The sequence below is a fragment of the Grammomys surdaster genome, unplaced genomic scaffold (genome assembly GCF_004785775.1).
Source record: "Grammomys surdaster isolate TR1022 unplaced genomic scaffold, NIH_TR_1.0 99, whole genome shotgun sequence".
NCBI lineage: Eukaryota > Metazoa > Chordata > Mammalia > Rodentia > Muridae > Grammomys > Grammomys surdaster.
In genome coordinates this window covers 17773933-17791057 of record NW_021604578.1, presented here as the reverse complement: position 1 = coordinate 17791057, position 17125 = coordinate 17773933, and the positions used below count along the sequence as shown (strand labels likewise).

Here is a 17125-nt window from a genome sequence, read left to right as displayed (position 1 = left end):
GGCTGTGAGGTGCCCTGGGATGTATGCAGGCTGTGAGGTGCCCTGGGGTGAAAGGTGACAGGGAGTAACATGATACAACTTAGCATAAGTTCTTTACTCTAATCAATTATTCATTTGCAAATACTACCAAAAATAAAAAAAAATTTATTTAATGGAGTGGTTAAATCTTGTAATACACCAAGAACTATATCATAGTTCTCTATTCTCATTGTTTATCTCAAATCAGTGGTTGAAGTTCTCCTGAATACATTTCAAGTAGAAATACAGCTTTTACTTAATGGACTTAAGTTATAATTAGAAATCAGTTTTATATACAGAAAAATTCATAAATATAGAATTTTATTCCCATTTTGTCCTTCAGATATGCAAAAAATCGACTAAAAACTTCATCTGGGTCTTTGTAATAAACATGTAAGTACATATTTACAGTGGAGATGCTTTCTGACTGAAAGTAAATGCACAGAAGAAATTTTGGTCTTCACCAGAATCCATCATTATGTGTCCACTTCTGAAGATGATGTGTACGGTTACATCATATTCATTCCAATGTAAGATTGCCTTCAAGCACATAATTCAAACACAGCAACAAATAGTTTTCTGATACAATGAATGCTTAATTCTGCATCTCAATTTTCTTTTAAAAAAGACTCCTTAATCCAACAGTATGGAGCTTTAAAAGTTTCTGTACAATTATGTGCAACTTTCACTCTGATCTGACATTATAATCGTCATTCAACCTCTGCTGTTCATGCACAGGCGTGCGTCTCACATGATATAAGTACCATCCTTGCAGTATTTCATGGATTCCATTTGCTTTGTCATAGCCAGAACATCATGAAATCCAGTACTCAGGCCAGACATATGTTGAAAGTATGCCTCCTTTTCCACTTGTATCGTTAAGTTGTTTACTCCTGCATCTTTAAGTATTCCTGTCACCTGTTAAAATATTCAGAAAATTAAAAAATTTAGAATAATGTATTTAGTACAAGTTTTCTTTTTTGAGACAGGGTCTTGATATATATAGCCCAGGCTGGCCTAGAATTCATGCAGCTCTGCTTGCTTCTGTATCTGAGTGCTAGGATTAAAGGCAAGCTCCACCAAGACTGATAATTTTAGAGTAAAGAACTATTAACCCATATGGTGTATACAATTTTATACATGAATTATCACAAGAATTACCTGCTGTACAATTCTCTGTTCCAGCGCCTCAGATGTCACCTGTATATGAATTGTTCCTGCTACAATACTGGCAGAATGGCGCCAAAAATGAGGGTCTCGGTATGATATTAATCCTTCAATTTTCTGTATCTGTGAAATGAGTGGGGAGGTGGTATAAGTGATTTTTTTTTATAAAGTATATGTAGATTATTTGATCTAGAAATCATTATGGTAAGGCCAGAGAAGAAAAAACAGGATACAGACAGCTTGTAGTAAGGTGTTCAAGACATATATTTCATTTATTCTACACGTTACCTGAGCATATTTAATGAACTGTATTTAACGAGCTATGGCTTTCTTTATACTGACAAATGTATTCATATACACTGTTACAGAGGTAACAGATTTAAAAGATAGCCTCAATATAGTTTTCAATACCAGAGGATTAGCTAAATTATCAACTATAGAAAACTGGTTAAATAAGTGTAATATTATATTCCCATTAAAACATAAATAGGATATTAAGTAGAAAAAGCTTTTATCAAACAGTATTTTGCTATTTTACTTTCCAAAATATTTTTGTTTTTCTTTTATGTGTATGGGTGTTTTGCCTGCATGTGTCTGTGCACTATTTGTGTGCCTGGTGTTCACAAGAAGCCAAAAGAGGGTGTTGGATCCTCTAGAACTGAGTTATGTAGACTGTTAGGAGCTGCCATGGGGGTGTTGGGAATCCAATATGGGTTCCCTGAAGAACACCCAGTGCTCTAACTGCTGAGCAACCTCTTCAAGCGTTTTTATGTAGTGAAACAACTTATAATGTGTTGTAAAATTTCATCTGATTTTTCTTTTTTACATTTTGCTATACTTCTCTGCAATGGGCTTATTTGTTATTAATATCATTTAAAGATCTATTTATTGTTATTTTATGTGTATGAGTATTGTGCCTTCATGTATATAAGTATATATATATGTATGTAAGTATATCTTGTGTGTGCAGTGTTCATGGAGGTCAGAAGAGGTCACTGGATACCCTGGAACTGGAGTTATAGACATTCAAGTTGCCATATGGGGTACTGGGAACTAAACCTGGGTCCTCTGCAAGAGCAACAAGTAGTCTTAAATGTCATCACACGGTCTGTGTGAGGGGAATTACAAGTGCTTGTTAGAAAACTCCAAGAGAACCAGACCAGAGTCTTGTGACCTCAGTTTCTTCAAACACACAGAATTGTTCATGGGATGTACTTTTGTGCCCCTCCCACGTAGAGTGGAAAAGAGTTTACTTTATTTCAGATTACTCATGACTACTAGCTATTATTATCTGTTGATATGCCCCCATGGAGAAATATGCTCATGTGTGGCTTGTCCTTTGAGTGTATATTTTACTCATGTGACTCCTAACCCCATGAGTATAACCTGTCTGACACCCTGAATGAAGCAGGCTGCTGCCTGAGATTTTATTCAACCCAGTTTTAGACTCCACTCTCTCACATGGTAGCACATGCCTACAATCCTGGGGAAGTTGAGGAAGACTTGATGCAAATTTGAGGCCATCCCAGGTTGCAGTGAGTACCAGGCCAACGAGAGGTATATGGCAAAACACTATCTCAAAAAATTATTTTTATGTGAAAGGATATATTATTAGTTTTGTGTGCTAATTCTGTAACTTTATAATCATAAAACAGGCTTCTATTAGTCATACAATTAACTGTATACAGTTTACTTTCTTCTTTTTATGGAACTGGAGTTACAGACAGTTGTGTATGCCATGTAGGTGCTGGGAACTGAGCCCAGGGGCCACCAGAGCGCTTTACTACTGAGCCATCTTCTTGGTCCCTCAAGCATTTTATTTAAATAAGCTTTTTATGTGTGTGTTTGTATATGTGCACATTGAGTGAGGTTGTCTTCAAAAGTGCCTTCCACCTTCTTTACACTGGGATGTCTCACTGGCCTGCAGCTTACATATCAGGCTGTCCCAACCCACTAGGACTGCAGGTGACACTCCCATGCCTTCCACATCTACTTGGATTCTGGAGACTGAACTCAGATCCTCAGGTTTGTGAGGCAGGCACTCTACTGAGTGAGGCATCCCCTAGTTTCCTGTCTCTTCTTTTGAAACAGGGTGGTGTAGCTCCAGAAGACAGCGTTGACCTTCTGAGCCCTCCTTCCTCCACCTCTCACGTCCCGGGAGGACATCTTCCATCATGCCTTGATCACTTACATTTTAAATAATAGTGAAAAGAAACAAAAAATAAAACAAAAAACCAAAATTCTAAGCCAAACACCGGAAGTGAGGTTAGCAGGTCAGCCTCTTTGTTATGCAGCTCCCCGTGCTCAGCTCCTGTTCCGTGTACCCTCTCATCTCCTCCGCGCTCCTCCCTCCCCTCCCCACTCTTCCCGACCCTCCCTCTCCAGTGGTCGCAGGTGAGTTCAGAGCCTGCAGATGTAGGCATGTGCTCTATCAACCACTGGGTCACATCCTCAGCTCTCTTGTTTGCAGACAGTCTCACTAGCGTTGCCTCGGCTGGCCTTACACTCTCATCATCTTACAAAGCGACTGGGATTACAGGCTTAAGCCACTAAGTCTGGATCTAGTTTATTATGTTCTTTAGGCTAAATTGTATTTTTATTAATTTATATCTTGCATATTACTTGTTAGATCAATTCATTCAACTTTAAGTGTTATTTTTAAAGGACAGAGTAAGTAGTGAGGAAATTACCTTTTCTAAAGCAATATGCAGTTCTTTTTCATGGTCAGGTGGTAGTCTCAGAAGTAAAACTTGACAGGCATCTTTAATCAGTGGGATCACACTGAGAAATATTAACACGGCAATAAAAAGAGAACACAGGGGGTCAGCAATAAACCATCCAAACTGCTCTATAAGAACTGTGGACACAATCACGCCAATGCTGCCCAGTGTGTCTGCCAAAACATGGAGAAATACACCTACAAATAAAACATTAGGGGCATAAGACGTTAAAGTTGATCTGATTTACCTCTTACGTATTCTAGCAGCATTGCTGGCTCCTATCAGTACCAGGCACCTGCTAGCAGCTGGCCCTTCACAGTAACACAAACATGGTTGCTGTCAAGGACTCGAGACCGTGGCACAGTGTGCCAATGTTAACACAGTAGTCTTTGTCTCTGATGGTGTCCTAAAAATCATGCTTGAAGCAAGTTTCTTTGTTTTGTTTTTCCCCCTTGCACACAGGGCCTTGCAAAAGTTGTACTACTGAGCCATGTGCTGGGTCTTTGAGCCATTCTTTTCTTACCTTTTTTTAAAAATAATTTTATTGTCAGTCATGATGGCACACACCTTTAACTCCAGCATTTAGGAGGCAAAGGCAAGGCAGATCTCTGAGAATTCCAGGCTAGCCAGATTTACATAGTAAGATCCTATCTTTAAAAAATACGTATGTATTTTAAGGCTAGCTTGTGCTATACAGCAAGATCTTGTCTTTAAAAAGGTTATAAAAGGTTAAAAAGTTTTTAAAAATGGAATAGTTTTAATAATTTTAGAAAGATTAATGATATAGTCAAGTTTGTATTTGAAAAAAATTTTTTCTTAAAGGTTATTACTTCCTACAAAAATTTTAAAGTAAAACTAAGTGTCTTTGAAAAAAATATGTACTTATTACTGTGTGTACGTGGTATCTGAGTGTGGATGACATGACTCAGTGCACATGTCGTGGTCAGAGCAATGGAACTGGTTTCTTCCTTCCACCATTGCACGAGTCCCAGTGACTGCATCGGAGGCGTCAGGCTCGCATCACTGGCCAGCAGGCCCTTTACCAGAGTTACTGGACCAACTCCCAGTTCTGACGTCACCCAAGTTACTAACATTAAACAATTGGTATAAATGACAAAGGAGTTTAATTCAACCCAATTATTTTCATAATACAGTAAACAGTCCCTGTTTTGTCAGTCTTGAAGGCTTATTAATGTTCACTTAAGTGTTTCCCTAGCAATCAAAATAGTCTATGCATAGATGAAAAACGATTATACTTAAAGCAATTGACTTAAACATGGGTATTTGCACAAGTGTATTTATTTCCTTTCTTGTTTTTATGGTGCTGATCATCAAGGCTGCATGTATGGTAGGTGACTGCTATAAAACCAGATCCATCTCTAGCTCCTTCGCTTTCTAAACGGCTATCGTGGAGGGAACACACGGTCTGTCCTTACCACTTTTTATGGTAGAATACATCATCGATGCCTACAGGTACACTATTTCATAGATTGTGGGTCTTCAGAACTATTCATTAATGGGAACATTAAGCCCAATGATCAATGACGTCTCTTACCCCTCTTAGCCACTGTTCCATGCTGAGTCTATGAGTTTCAACATGTGTAAGGTAAATCTTGAGACAACCATATTTCTGTGATGAACTTTCACTGAGCAGCGTCCTCGAGGTTTGTCCACACTGCTGCATTTTAGAGTGCCTGCTTCCCTCTTCCTTCAGTGTTAGGAGCCTTGGGCACACTAGGCAAATACCTTTCACTGACAAGATTTTAGCCATCTTCTTCTAAAAAATCGTGAGTCATAGCTGTACCACAATGTTGGAACCAGGTATGAGACTCATTTGAGAATTCTGAGTGTTTGTGAAAACACTAAGAAAACAAGAGTCTTATGATCCCAGTTTCTTCAGCACATGGAACTGTTCTTGGAACTGTTTTCCCGGCCCTCTCAGGCGTAGCAGATAGGAGTGAGTTTACTGCAGATTACTCATTATTGCTTGGTGCTGTTACTCAACTAACGGTTTAAACTATTCTTTATATGTCTCTATGGAAAAACATGTTTTTCCATGTGCAGCTTGTCACTGTGATTGTATACAGCCAGAACTCATAAGAACTTTACTCATATTACCTTTCTTTTTAAAAAAATGTGTTTTTATTTGATGTCATTGGTGATTTGTCTGAATGTATGTTTATGTGAAGGTGTCAGAGCACTGGAGCTGAAAGTTACAGATAGGTGTGAGCGCCATGTGGGTGCTGGGAATTGAACCGAGGTCCTCTGCAAGACTAATAATCACAGGCCTTAGCCACTGAGCCATCTCTCCAGCCTCCATGTGACCTTTCTTAACTACAAACTGGCTGAAGCTTCAAATAAAGTTGACCATTGTATGAGACTTCAGTATGCCTCATTTATTGGCTCCATTTTCCTAGGTCCCACGACTTCGAGAGCACGGACACCACAGGGCCAATATTTAATAAGAACAAGTACGCGCCTCAACTCAGGAGCCAGCTGGTGGGCAGCACAGCACTTCCAAAGGACTCACCCCTCATGTTCGCATTCATGCCTCCACCTGTGAACCCGTGGCTGTGACCGTGGTCGCCATGTCCATGAGCATGGTGGGAATGGCCGTGGTCAGAGTGGCAGTTCCCTGGAGAAGCTCCGTGGCCATGACTGTGGGCATGGCTAAAGGCACAGATACCAATGAGGTTAACTATCAGTCCTCCAATGGAAACTGGCTAGCAAAAAGGAGAAAAGAACAGTTTTAATTTTAAAGCTTAGAAAAAAAGTTATTTAGAAGTTATTTCATAATACTCTCTACTGAGTGTTTAAAACTATTCATTGTAAACTTCACTAAGTTCTTCAAGTAAATCTGTCATGTTAAAATGTGAATTGTAAAGTATTTTTGAAGGATCATTCTAACTTTCAGATACCAGAAAAAAGTGGTTCAAGGATTTGAATTTAAGTGATATAGAATGGCAAATCCTGCCTGGGCATGGCAGTACATGCCTCTAATCCCAGCATTCAGGAAGCAGAGGCAGGTGGATCACTGTAAATTCCAGGGCTACCCAGTGAGACCCTGCTCAAAACAGACAGACAGGCACATCACTGATCCAACTGTACAACGTAACCAAAACTCCAAATTACTTTCAGTGATTTGAGAATTAGTTGTTCACTTTCCTACTACAGGTCAGTACTAGAGGGCTGGAGAGATGACGCAGCCATTAAAAGCACCAGCCACTCTTCCAGAGGACCTAAATGGTGGTGGCTCACAACCACTAATAACTCTAGTTCCAGGGGACCCCATACCTTCTCTAGCCTCCATGGGCACTAGGCATTTTATGTGGTGTGTATGTATGTATGTGACAGACACATACACACACACGCATGCACACACACACATGTAAGCAAAACACCCTACACATAATTAAAAATCCAAGTGCTAGCATCAAAGAGTTAATGATACACAACTCAGGGTCTTGAAAACACATCTTAGTGCGGAAGACTGACCAACTAAACAGCAACTGCAAGTCAGGGTTGCTAAAAGGAGAGACAGCAGGGATAAAATAAAGCAGGGATACTGACAGCAAGCTCCTGGGAAACTGAGAGGATGGGAGAGAAGAGTGAGTGTAAGGGCAAGTGTCCCTACAGAACAGATACACTAGCAAATCTCAGAGGAATCAGAAGGGCAGAGTGAAGGAAGGATGGGCCATCTACAAGAAACAACATCCATAAGGGCTGGGGATAGGAAGAACTAAAAGGTGTTGTAATAGTTATATACTCTATTGGGGAAAACTGTACAATTTTTATTCTTCTCTGATTTTATCTAACAATGTACAAATGCCCTCAGGTATTTAAAAATGTAATTTTGAAAAAAAATTATTAAGTCATAAAGGAACCTGCATGTATTTTTTTTAAAACTATTTATTTATTTATTTATTTATTTAATGTAAGTACACTGTAGCTGTCTTCAGACACCCCACAAGAGGGCATCAGATATCATTGCAGATGGTTGTGAGCCGCCATGTGGTTGCTGGGATTTGAACTCATGACCTCTGGAAGAGCAGTCAGTGCTCTTAACCACTCAGCCATCTCACCAGCCCCGGAACCTGCATGTTTTATAATATAACCTTATATTTGTCTAAGATAGTTAAGAAAAGGAATAACTAGCTGGGCAGTGGTGGCCCACGCCAGCACTTGGGAGGCAGAGGCAGGTGGATTTCTGAGTTCGAGGCCAGCCTGGTCTACAGAGTGAGTTCCAGGACAGCCCGGACTATACAAAGAAACCCTGTCTCAAAAAACCAAACCAAACCAAACCAAACCAAACCAAACCAAACCAAACCAAACCAAACCAAACCAAACCAAAAAACCAAAAAACCACCAAAAACCAAAAAAAAAAAAAAAAAAGAAAAGGAATAATTTTTAAGAGTCTGCAGTAACAATGTAAACATAGCAGTCTTTATTTATTGTTAGGGCACAAGTTTTAAGACCTCAATATATGCCTAAAGCTATGGATGGTACACACTGTCCAGTGTGTGGTGTTCTACATATACACACCTATGATAGAGTTCAAGTCAGGCACAGGAGACTAACAACAGAAATGGATTAGACCTACTGTAATAATGCAACGCACTAAAACAGCTAGAGTCCCTCTGACCATCGCCAAAGCGCTGGGATTAAAGGTATCCATGCAATCACTTAAAACTTTAAACTTATTTATTTAAGGAATTTTCATTTAATAGATGATAAACTAGTTACCAAAACCACAGAAAATGAAACCGTGCATAAAGGAGACAGAGTACTAAGAATGAAGCTATGCTGATTTAAACAAAACTAAAACTATACTCTATTAATAGTACAACTAGCTAACCTTGGTAAGGAAAAGCGTGTGAATAGTAGAAGCTGGAATAGGAGAAGAAAGACTTACTGTCAGCATGTTTGTGTCAAGTTCCGGGGGATCGATCAATCTAGCCACGGATTCCATAAACACAAAAAAAGCTATCACTATCAGGAAAAGTCCATTGATAAATCCAGAGAGAATTTCTATTCGGCCATACCTAAAAACACATAATATTTTTTTTAGAAAAGAAAGACTGACAAGTATTTTAAAAATATAAACATTATAGACTTATAATAAAAAGTGAGGAAACAAGCTCAGCTTTTTATACTAATAATAATGTAGAATTATCAAAATTTAAAAACACTATTAGCAATAGTAATATTAAAAATAGTATTAAAATATGATAAAATTTTATATATATAAAATCCTTCTTTATGCCTTTCTTACAAAAAGCCTTATCTAATTTTTTAGCAACTATATCTCTCTAAACCTGTAATGTGTACTGTATCTCCCATGGTACACAGATTCTGTTCTGTACCAAAATTATTTGTATATTTGGTTCATTCACTTTTCAAAATATAAACAATTAGGTCTGGAGAGATGGGCCAGAAGTTACGAGCATTTGGTGTTTTGAGAATCCAGGTATCCAAGGATCTAACTGCCTCTTCTGGCCTCTGTGGGCATCAGGCATGCGTATGGTACATATGTGCAGCCAAACACTTAACATACAAATAAAACAAAATGAAAACCACTTAGGATTTCCAAAGTATAAACAATTGATAAGGGGTGGATTTATTTAGAGAATGTTTTACTGAAACACCTTGCACACAGAAGTGATTATGACATTTGTTGAATTATTGACAATAGTGGGAGGATATTTTCACATATACTTCAAATTTTGAGCACTTTTATAACAAGTTATGAATAGCTATGGATGTTTTGTGACCTCAAAGAAGCAAACATTTTAGCCGGTATTTTCTCTTTGCCTCGTAGCAGATGTGTTAGGAAGAATAATCTTGAGCTGATTACTATTTGGTATTAATCAAATGTGTAGCTCATATTGCCTATCAACTTCAAATGAAGTAAAAGTGAAGATTTGAAATCATCTGTATTGGAAGTAACAAAATTCCGTTTCTGAAGATGGAATCTGCACTGTACTAGAGAACTAGTGCCGTTAGCATACCTACCCATAGGAGAAAATCCGAGTGGCTTTCCATCGGCTCATCAGGGCAGCAAACAGTCCCATGACCAAAGCCGAGCAGTCAAAGAGCATGTGAAATCCATCAGAGATCAGGCCTAGACTATTGGTTAGCACGCCATAGAACAACTCCACAAAGGTAAAAAGCTAAAAAGAGGTTTAAGAAATTATGGGAGGAGTATATTGAGAAATGTATCACTGCAGAGAATTATTATATTTTAATGATAAGAATTTAACCTTTAACTACCCAAACCTTTTTTGAAGATGTCCTTAAAACTTTAATGCTGGAAACTGTATTTCATATAGATAATAAATAAGCTAATCAGATACATGCATTTTATAAACTAAAAGGCAACTGTTTGATTTGTTTGTCCGTAGAAATCAACTGACAAGGCTCTAAATAAAATGTCAGCATCAGCGTTATGTACTGACATCCTACTAAGAGGCAACTCTACCTCTTACAAGCTACTGTAGTAGTGATTTAAAACATCCTCTAAACCAGCATTTCGACAATACTGCAAAGATTGTTTGCCTCATTTGAATAGGATCCTTGCTACTAATTAGAGAAAAATGTAAACTTTAGCAGAAACGTGTGAAGTACTAAAAGTATACATCCATCAAAATTAAAAACACTGTGCTTTAAAAATATAGCACTAATATTTAAAAATCTTACCAGATTCAAGCACAAGAAGTAAAAGATCTGCCTAGAGTCACTCTCCTCAAGAATCTGTTTTAGTGAGTCCTTAATAAACCTAGGGACCGACTGAGAGCTATGCTGAAAAGCATCACCCATGAAGTGATAGAGTGGTGTTCCTTCAGGAGAATATCCAATAAGGGTACCTTTCTGTCCTCTCTTAGAGGGAGATGATAGGATGTTGGCCGCTACAAAGAGAAAAAACAGAGTATTATACATGTTTTGAACACTTAAGCCACCAACACGGTCACTGTCATCAAGTACTAAATTGCAAGCACAGAACAATTTCTAAACTTAAATCTTAAACATCAGAAGCCATAAAAGTAGATTAATGAAAATAAAAAGGAGGGCAAATGCTTACACAAAATGAAGAACACAGCGCTCACTACCACTCCTCCAGACAGGACATGCTCTGTGCTCTCCTGGTGTGCAGCTCTGTTCATAGCCCGGAGTTGGTCTGTTATTGGATGTGTCCAGAAATTTCCAAACAGGAGAGCACTAATAAAAATGGGAAAGGATCCATAGCGGGCACACTTGGAAACGTCCATTTTGACTGAACAAACGGAATCCATATAGAAATCCAGGATCATGACGAAAAAGATGACTGTGGTGAAAGGCATGATGAGAGAGAACCAAGACTCAACCTTACTCTGCAAGTGAGACAAACACCACAACACAATCAGGATTCTACAGAGACAAAGTTAACCACTTTATACCTAAAGAGAAACACTCAAGACTCAGTATGATTCACAAAATGCCAGCATGTGAGAGTCACAAAATACTGGTACATTTTCCCAGTGTTCTGCAGGGTATTAACAACAAGACCCCACTCCTGTTGAATTTTATATAGACTAATACATTTTATATAGTAAGTAGCCCAAGTCTCTGAGTTTAAGATTAACTGAGTTTTCTTCACAGGTGCTTTGGGCCTCTATGTGAAGTATATGCAAATCTAATAGTATTTGACTTTCATTTTTATAAACAAAATTAACTCCAATTAAAAAAAAGACTAAAGAAAAAGCAAGGATAATTTAAGCCATTGTCAGTCTTAGATTAAAAAATTTGGAAGTGAGCCAGTTAAAAAATTTGGTGGTGGGGACACTCGCCCTTAGTCCCAGCACCTGGAAGGCAGAGGTTGGGGCCACCCTGGTCTACAGAGAAAATTCCAGGATAGCCAAGGCCACACAGAGAAACTGTGTTAAAACCAGAAAAAAGTGTTCTGAATTGAGATTTCTTTCTAATAGTAACTCTCTTTACTTGTTGCCAACAACCCTCACTCTTACCTCAGTCGTCACAGAAAGAACAATCACCCACGGGCACAGGAGAAACACAGAAACAAGCTGGGACAAGGCCTGAAGGCGCTTAGCTCCACCAACATCTATAGAGAGCTTTCTGGAAGCCGTATGAAAACCAACTTTACAACATAAAGCCAGCACCAGCAACAGTACTCCACCCTATGAAGGACATGACAAAAGTCTCATCAAAAAACATGCATACTATCATATCAACTCCCTACAGACTTATGTCATTTACAAAATTTTGAGACAAAGCCTCACTATGCAAAAATCTAGTTAGAACTAGAGTTAGCTTAGAACTTGCTGTTAAGACCAGGCTGACCTCAAACTCAGATCTGTCGGCATTTCTCTACCTCTCAATACCTAGGCAATATTGAGGACTGAACCTAGGACCCTGTATATGCTAGGCAAGTACTCTACCACTCATCTACAGATCTACGCCCCCCCCTCCCCCCACAAATTTTAACTTAAAATGTGTCTTTGCATGTGTGACTGGAGGCCAGAGACCTCCTGTAACTGGAGTTACAGATGGTTTTCAGTTTCCTGATACAGGTGCTGGGAACAGGTACTCTGCAATAACAGTAAGCACTCTTAACCACTGAGCCATATCTTTAGGCCCCAATGTTCAATTCTTGAATATATATTTGAAGAAATGGAACTATTTCTCCCCTCACTCTCAATTATTTAATTATGTAAATGGTAGGCAGTGTTTGTATTTAGTAGTAACTTTAGTATTATAACTTTATAGTGCTAGGGATGTGTGCTGGTTCCTTGCCCAGGATAGGCAAACATTCCTACCACTGAGCTATAAACTCTGTACTTGGGAGGGCTGAGAAACAATTATACTCTGGTAAATTTTCGTGTTTTAAAGTGTTTGTGTATGACGTTTTGCCTACACGTCTGTCTGAGCACCACCACCTTCATGGCTGGGGCACTGGATCCCCTGGGACTAGAGTCACAGATGGTTGTGAGCTGCCATGTGGGTGCAGGGGATCAAACAAGTTCTGTGGAAGACCAGCAAGAGCTCTTAATGGCGGAGTCATCTCTCCAGCCTCGAGATAAGTTAGTTTAAATATATTTTTTGGACAGTATTGAAGATGTAGCCCAGGCTGGCCTTGGATTTAGAGATCTCTTGTCTCTTCAGTGCTAGGAGTAGAGGCATGTGTTAGGTATAAATGAAACTTAGAAATGATAAATTCCAGTGTGATCCATGGTTAGAGGTAGAGATGGGAGGACCAAGTGTTCAAGTTCATCTCTGACTACATATCCCATATCCGAGTTTCTAGGACAGCCTGAGTTACATGAGGCCCGTCCCACACCCTCCAAAGTTTATAGTTGCTGTGTCCTTCCAATCATATTTGCAACACAAAGAACGTACCTTGTGATCTGCCACCCCCAGGAAGGCAATAGCTGTATAAAGCATGTGAGTTAGAGCGCTATCATGATGTCCTTCCGCTGAAGAAAGTGGAGTAAAGGAAAATACTTTAAATCCTACCTCCAAGATAAAGTTCCATGGAGATTCTAGCTGCTTTATTTTGTTTTGAAGACAAACTAGTCTGGGTACGGCAAATTCGACTATCCTTAGTAACTTATACAAAACACTTTAATTTAATTCTAAAAATATAATTTATAAATTGGAATGGTTTATAGTTATTTTCTTTTTCTTCCTTTTCCCCCTGTTGGCTTTTGAGCCAGAGCCTTAAAACACAGCCCGAAAGACTTTTGAACTCCTGCCCCAGCCTCCCAAGTGATGGGCTTATAAAGGTATACTACCAAGCATGACTTCTGAGAGCACCATTGTCTCCACCTATGACAGTGCTTGAGGCAGGAAGACATTTGGTTCTTAGCCTACAGAAGATGCATGTACAGGCACAGCATATCTCCTTGGTCTACCCATGTCCCATGGAACCTCGGCTGCATCTTCAGTCTTGGACTTGCCTTCTTTACATAGCAGAGCACACAGGCCCCAGCAAGCTGAGCAGCAAACTATAGGGTGTATCGGAACACTTGGGTCAGAAGCAACCTGGAGCTAAAGTAAAGTGCTAGTAGCTTACTAATTCACTTCAGGCTACTAAGTAGCAATATTCAGAGGAAACCTGGTACTTTGAGTACCGCAGAACAGACAAAGATGCATGGCTGAGAAAACCAGGGAGCTCAGAGCAGAGAATAAACAGGACTAGAAAGTTTGGTTCATGGGGTGGCCTGAGCTGGCAAGAGAAATTCTGGGCAAGACAGTAAAAACTAGAACTAAGGAATTTAAATGTTTGTCTTCTACCATCAGGACATTCTAAAATACAAGCACTACAGAAAAATAGTGAGGATATTCTAAAATATTCAGCTCGGAATGAATTTACTATTTGTTTGAATAACGATTAAGTATGTCAACATGAATCTATGGAAGTGTCACTTGTGTCTGCTGAGGTAAATTTCTTTCCTTCCACCGTTTCCCATTCAGCCACCTTCTGTTTTTCTCCTAGACTGTAGGTAACTCCAGTGTGCTGCAAAAGGATACGGTGTTCAGCCATTTTAGCCATGAGATCATCATTGTCAAAAAGCAATAAACAGATCACAGCAATAATGAAAAAAGCAGCCCCTCTTGTCTGAAAGAGAAGAAATAGACAATGTTTTGTTTTGTACTTTTAAAGGTTAATTCCTAGCATGATAACCACACAAATGCTAGAGGAAAGTGTTTTTCCCTTTTCCTTTGGAACAGGACTATACTATATAGCCCAGACTGGCCTTGTACTCACAATCTTGGGTGCTAGGAGTACAGGTATGTTACCACCAAGCATGGCTTGAGAGAAACATTAAAAAAAAAAAACCAAAACATTATTTAATAAAAATGACAGCTAACATTATTGTGTTTATATAGGTTTATAGTATAACAAATAGTCAAGCCACAGAAATAAATTCTTCAGAGTATTTTAAGAGCACTTAAGACATATAATGTTAGTAACGTATTTCCTTCTAAATGTGAGTAGGCATATTAATATCAACAAACCATTAGGGTTTATAGAGAAAAGCTTCTTATTTTTGGTTGAAAAACCCTACGTAGCTGAGGAACAGTAACTAGCAGAGCTGTATTGTGTTTGGTAACATTAGGAAACAAAGAACAGTCTAGCTTGTTTTTCTCTAGGGAAAAAGGTCCCTGAAGCCATGCTGAGAATACTAAGTCATTTCTAAGACAGCGAGCTGTGTGTGTGTGCTGTAGATGTGTATGGGTGCTGTGTGCAAGCAAGAGGAAGCCAGAGGAAGACATCTGTAATTTCTATTGCCCTCCACTTTTTTTTTAAAGTTGCCTTTGAACTCTGTGAATATGTGTGGGTATTGTACATGTATCTCAGGGACCACTAGAGGGTGTCAGATCCCCAGGAGTTTGAGTTACATGCAGTTGTGAGCCACCCACAGGGATTGTTGGATACCAAATTCCAGTCCTCTTAACTACAGAGCGATCTTCCTTCTTGCACCCTATGTTTTGAGATAGTGCCTCTCAATGAACCAGAAGTTGGCTGTTTGCAGTGGGCAGGATAGCCAGCCTGCCCCAGGAGCTGCCTGTCTCTGTCATACAATGCTGAGGAGTTAAGGCACATACATGGTTTTTACATGGGTGCTGGGACCTGAACTCAGGTCCTCCTGCTCTAACTCATTGGGCCATATCTCCAGTGCCCTGATAAACTTAAATTTATATTCTTGGCAGGGATGGGATTTATATAAAGAAAGTTATACAGAAAAGGCATAAGCCTAGATTATATAAGTATTCTAGATTAGGTATAAAAACCTCATATATTCTTACTGTAATTTGATACTTGTAAATTTATAGGTATTTCCTATGTAATACTTATGCTTAAATGCACTATTTCATATATTTATATATAATATCATGCATACTTAACAACGGAACTATAATACTTTGAGTAAATAAAAATTTCAAATGAAAACAGCATACTAGTCTACGCATTATATGACTATCATTACACTCGATAAATTCTTAGTGTGGTGGACATATGACAAAAGGAACATACACTACAAACCTATACAACTGACATTTTTCTTTCCCTTAACTCCCATTCCTCCCTTCTCTGCTGCCCTTTCTTTTGGTTTCTAAAAACAGTCTCACTATGTAGTACAGGCCAGTCTCAAAGTCTCTTATTTGTATGTTAACTGGGTTCCCAAAATTGCACAAGAGTCTACCTGTAAGACACTGAGGGTCTCTGCCCCCAGTTGGGTTTGACTCGTAAATAAAGTTGCCGGTGGCCAATGGCTGGGCAGGGAGACAGAGGTGGGACTTTAGGATTCTTGGCAAGGGGACAGAGAGAGGAAGGAGGATGGAGAACAGCCATGCTGGGAAAGGAGAGAGACCAGGCCAGAGAAATGTAGACTGAAGACAGAGACACTGTCAACATGTAAGAGTCGAGGATTGTGGCTCAGGAGGGCTGCAGGCCTGGGTCTGGGACAGCCGGGATGAAATGTAGTTTTAGTAAGAAATAATTCAGGAATATCAGAGGGGAGAGTGTGCTAACAGCATGGAGTTTGGAGTGTCCCAGCCATTGGGCTGTTTAAGGCATCTTAAAGTATAGAAGGCTGCATGTATTGTGTCTTTCCTTTGGGAACCCAGAATATCGTGGTAGGTAATGAGGAACGCTGCCAGGTTGATTTGAGCAGGATTAATTGTCCTACTGCAACACTGTGGATGACAACTTTCAGGCCAATGGACCATGAGCAGGATATTTTAATTTGATGAAATAGAAATACTGCAGTGCTAGCTAGCTCTAACATGCAGACTGTAGGCGGACAACTCATTTTCCAAAGGCAGTATACTTAAATTATTCATAAATAGGGATGACTAGTTGGTAAAACGTTGGGTTTAGCAGACTAAATCTAGCAAGCTCACAGGCTTTTTTTTTTTTTTTTTACTAACTTAAGAATAAGGCAGAGAGAGCTATGGGCTCCACGTGAAGGAGATCTTTGCTGGTGATACTCACTTCTCCATCTTGGTTGTACAGGTATTTATACAGTCTACAAACACATGCGTAACATTGCTAATACTCGAATAAAGGATATAGCACGGGCTATACAATATCAACCTTTGAAATTTCCTTTGCAAAAAACTGAGTGGAAAATACATCTGTATATTAATTTTACAACATCCTATGAATCTATAATCATGTGAAAATGAAATGAAAATAGAAAACTGTTTTGTAAGAAGAA

General features: G+C 39.1%; 1 protein-coding gene across 2 annotated transcripts in view; it reads right to left on the bottom strand.

Moving 5' to 3' along the window:
• Positions 1 to 124: 124 nt before the first annotated feature.
• Slc30a5 (solute carrier family 30 member 5) overlaps positions 125 to 17125 on the bottom strand; it is a 31517-nt gene continuing 14516 nt past the window's right edge. For both annotated transcript variants that reach the window (XM_028783957.1, XM_028783961.1), the window contains exons 6-16: positions 14430 to 14517; positions 13296 to 13372; positions 11906 to 12076; positions 10984 to 11272; positions 10602 to 10810; positions 9918 to 10075; positions 8818 to 8947; positions 6436 to 6628; positions 3876 to 4102; positions 1180 to 1308; positions 125 to 936 (exon numbers count right to left, since the gene is read on the bottom strand). In XM_028783957.1, the coding sequence (XP_028639790.1) occupies positions 766 to 936; positions 1180 to 1308; positions 3876 to 4102; positions 6436 to 6628; positions 8818 to 8947; positions 9918 to 10075; positions 10602 to 10810; positions 10984 to 11272; positions 11906 to 12076; positions 13296 to 13372; positions 14430 to 14517 (1842 nt within the window). In that variant the 3' untranslated portion in view covers positions 125 to 765. The remainder of the gene's footprint in view (positions 937 to 1179; positions 1309 to 3875; positions 4103 to 6435; positions 6629 to 8817; positions 8948 to 9917; positions 10076 to 10601; positions 10811 to 10983; positions 11273 to 11905; positions 12077 to 13295; positions 13373 to 14429; positions 14518 to 17125) is intronic.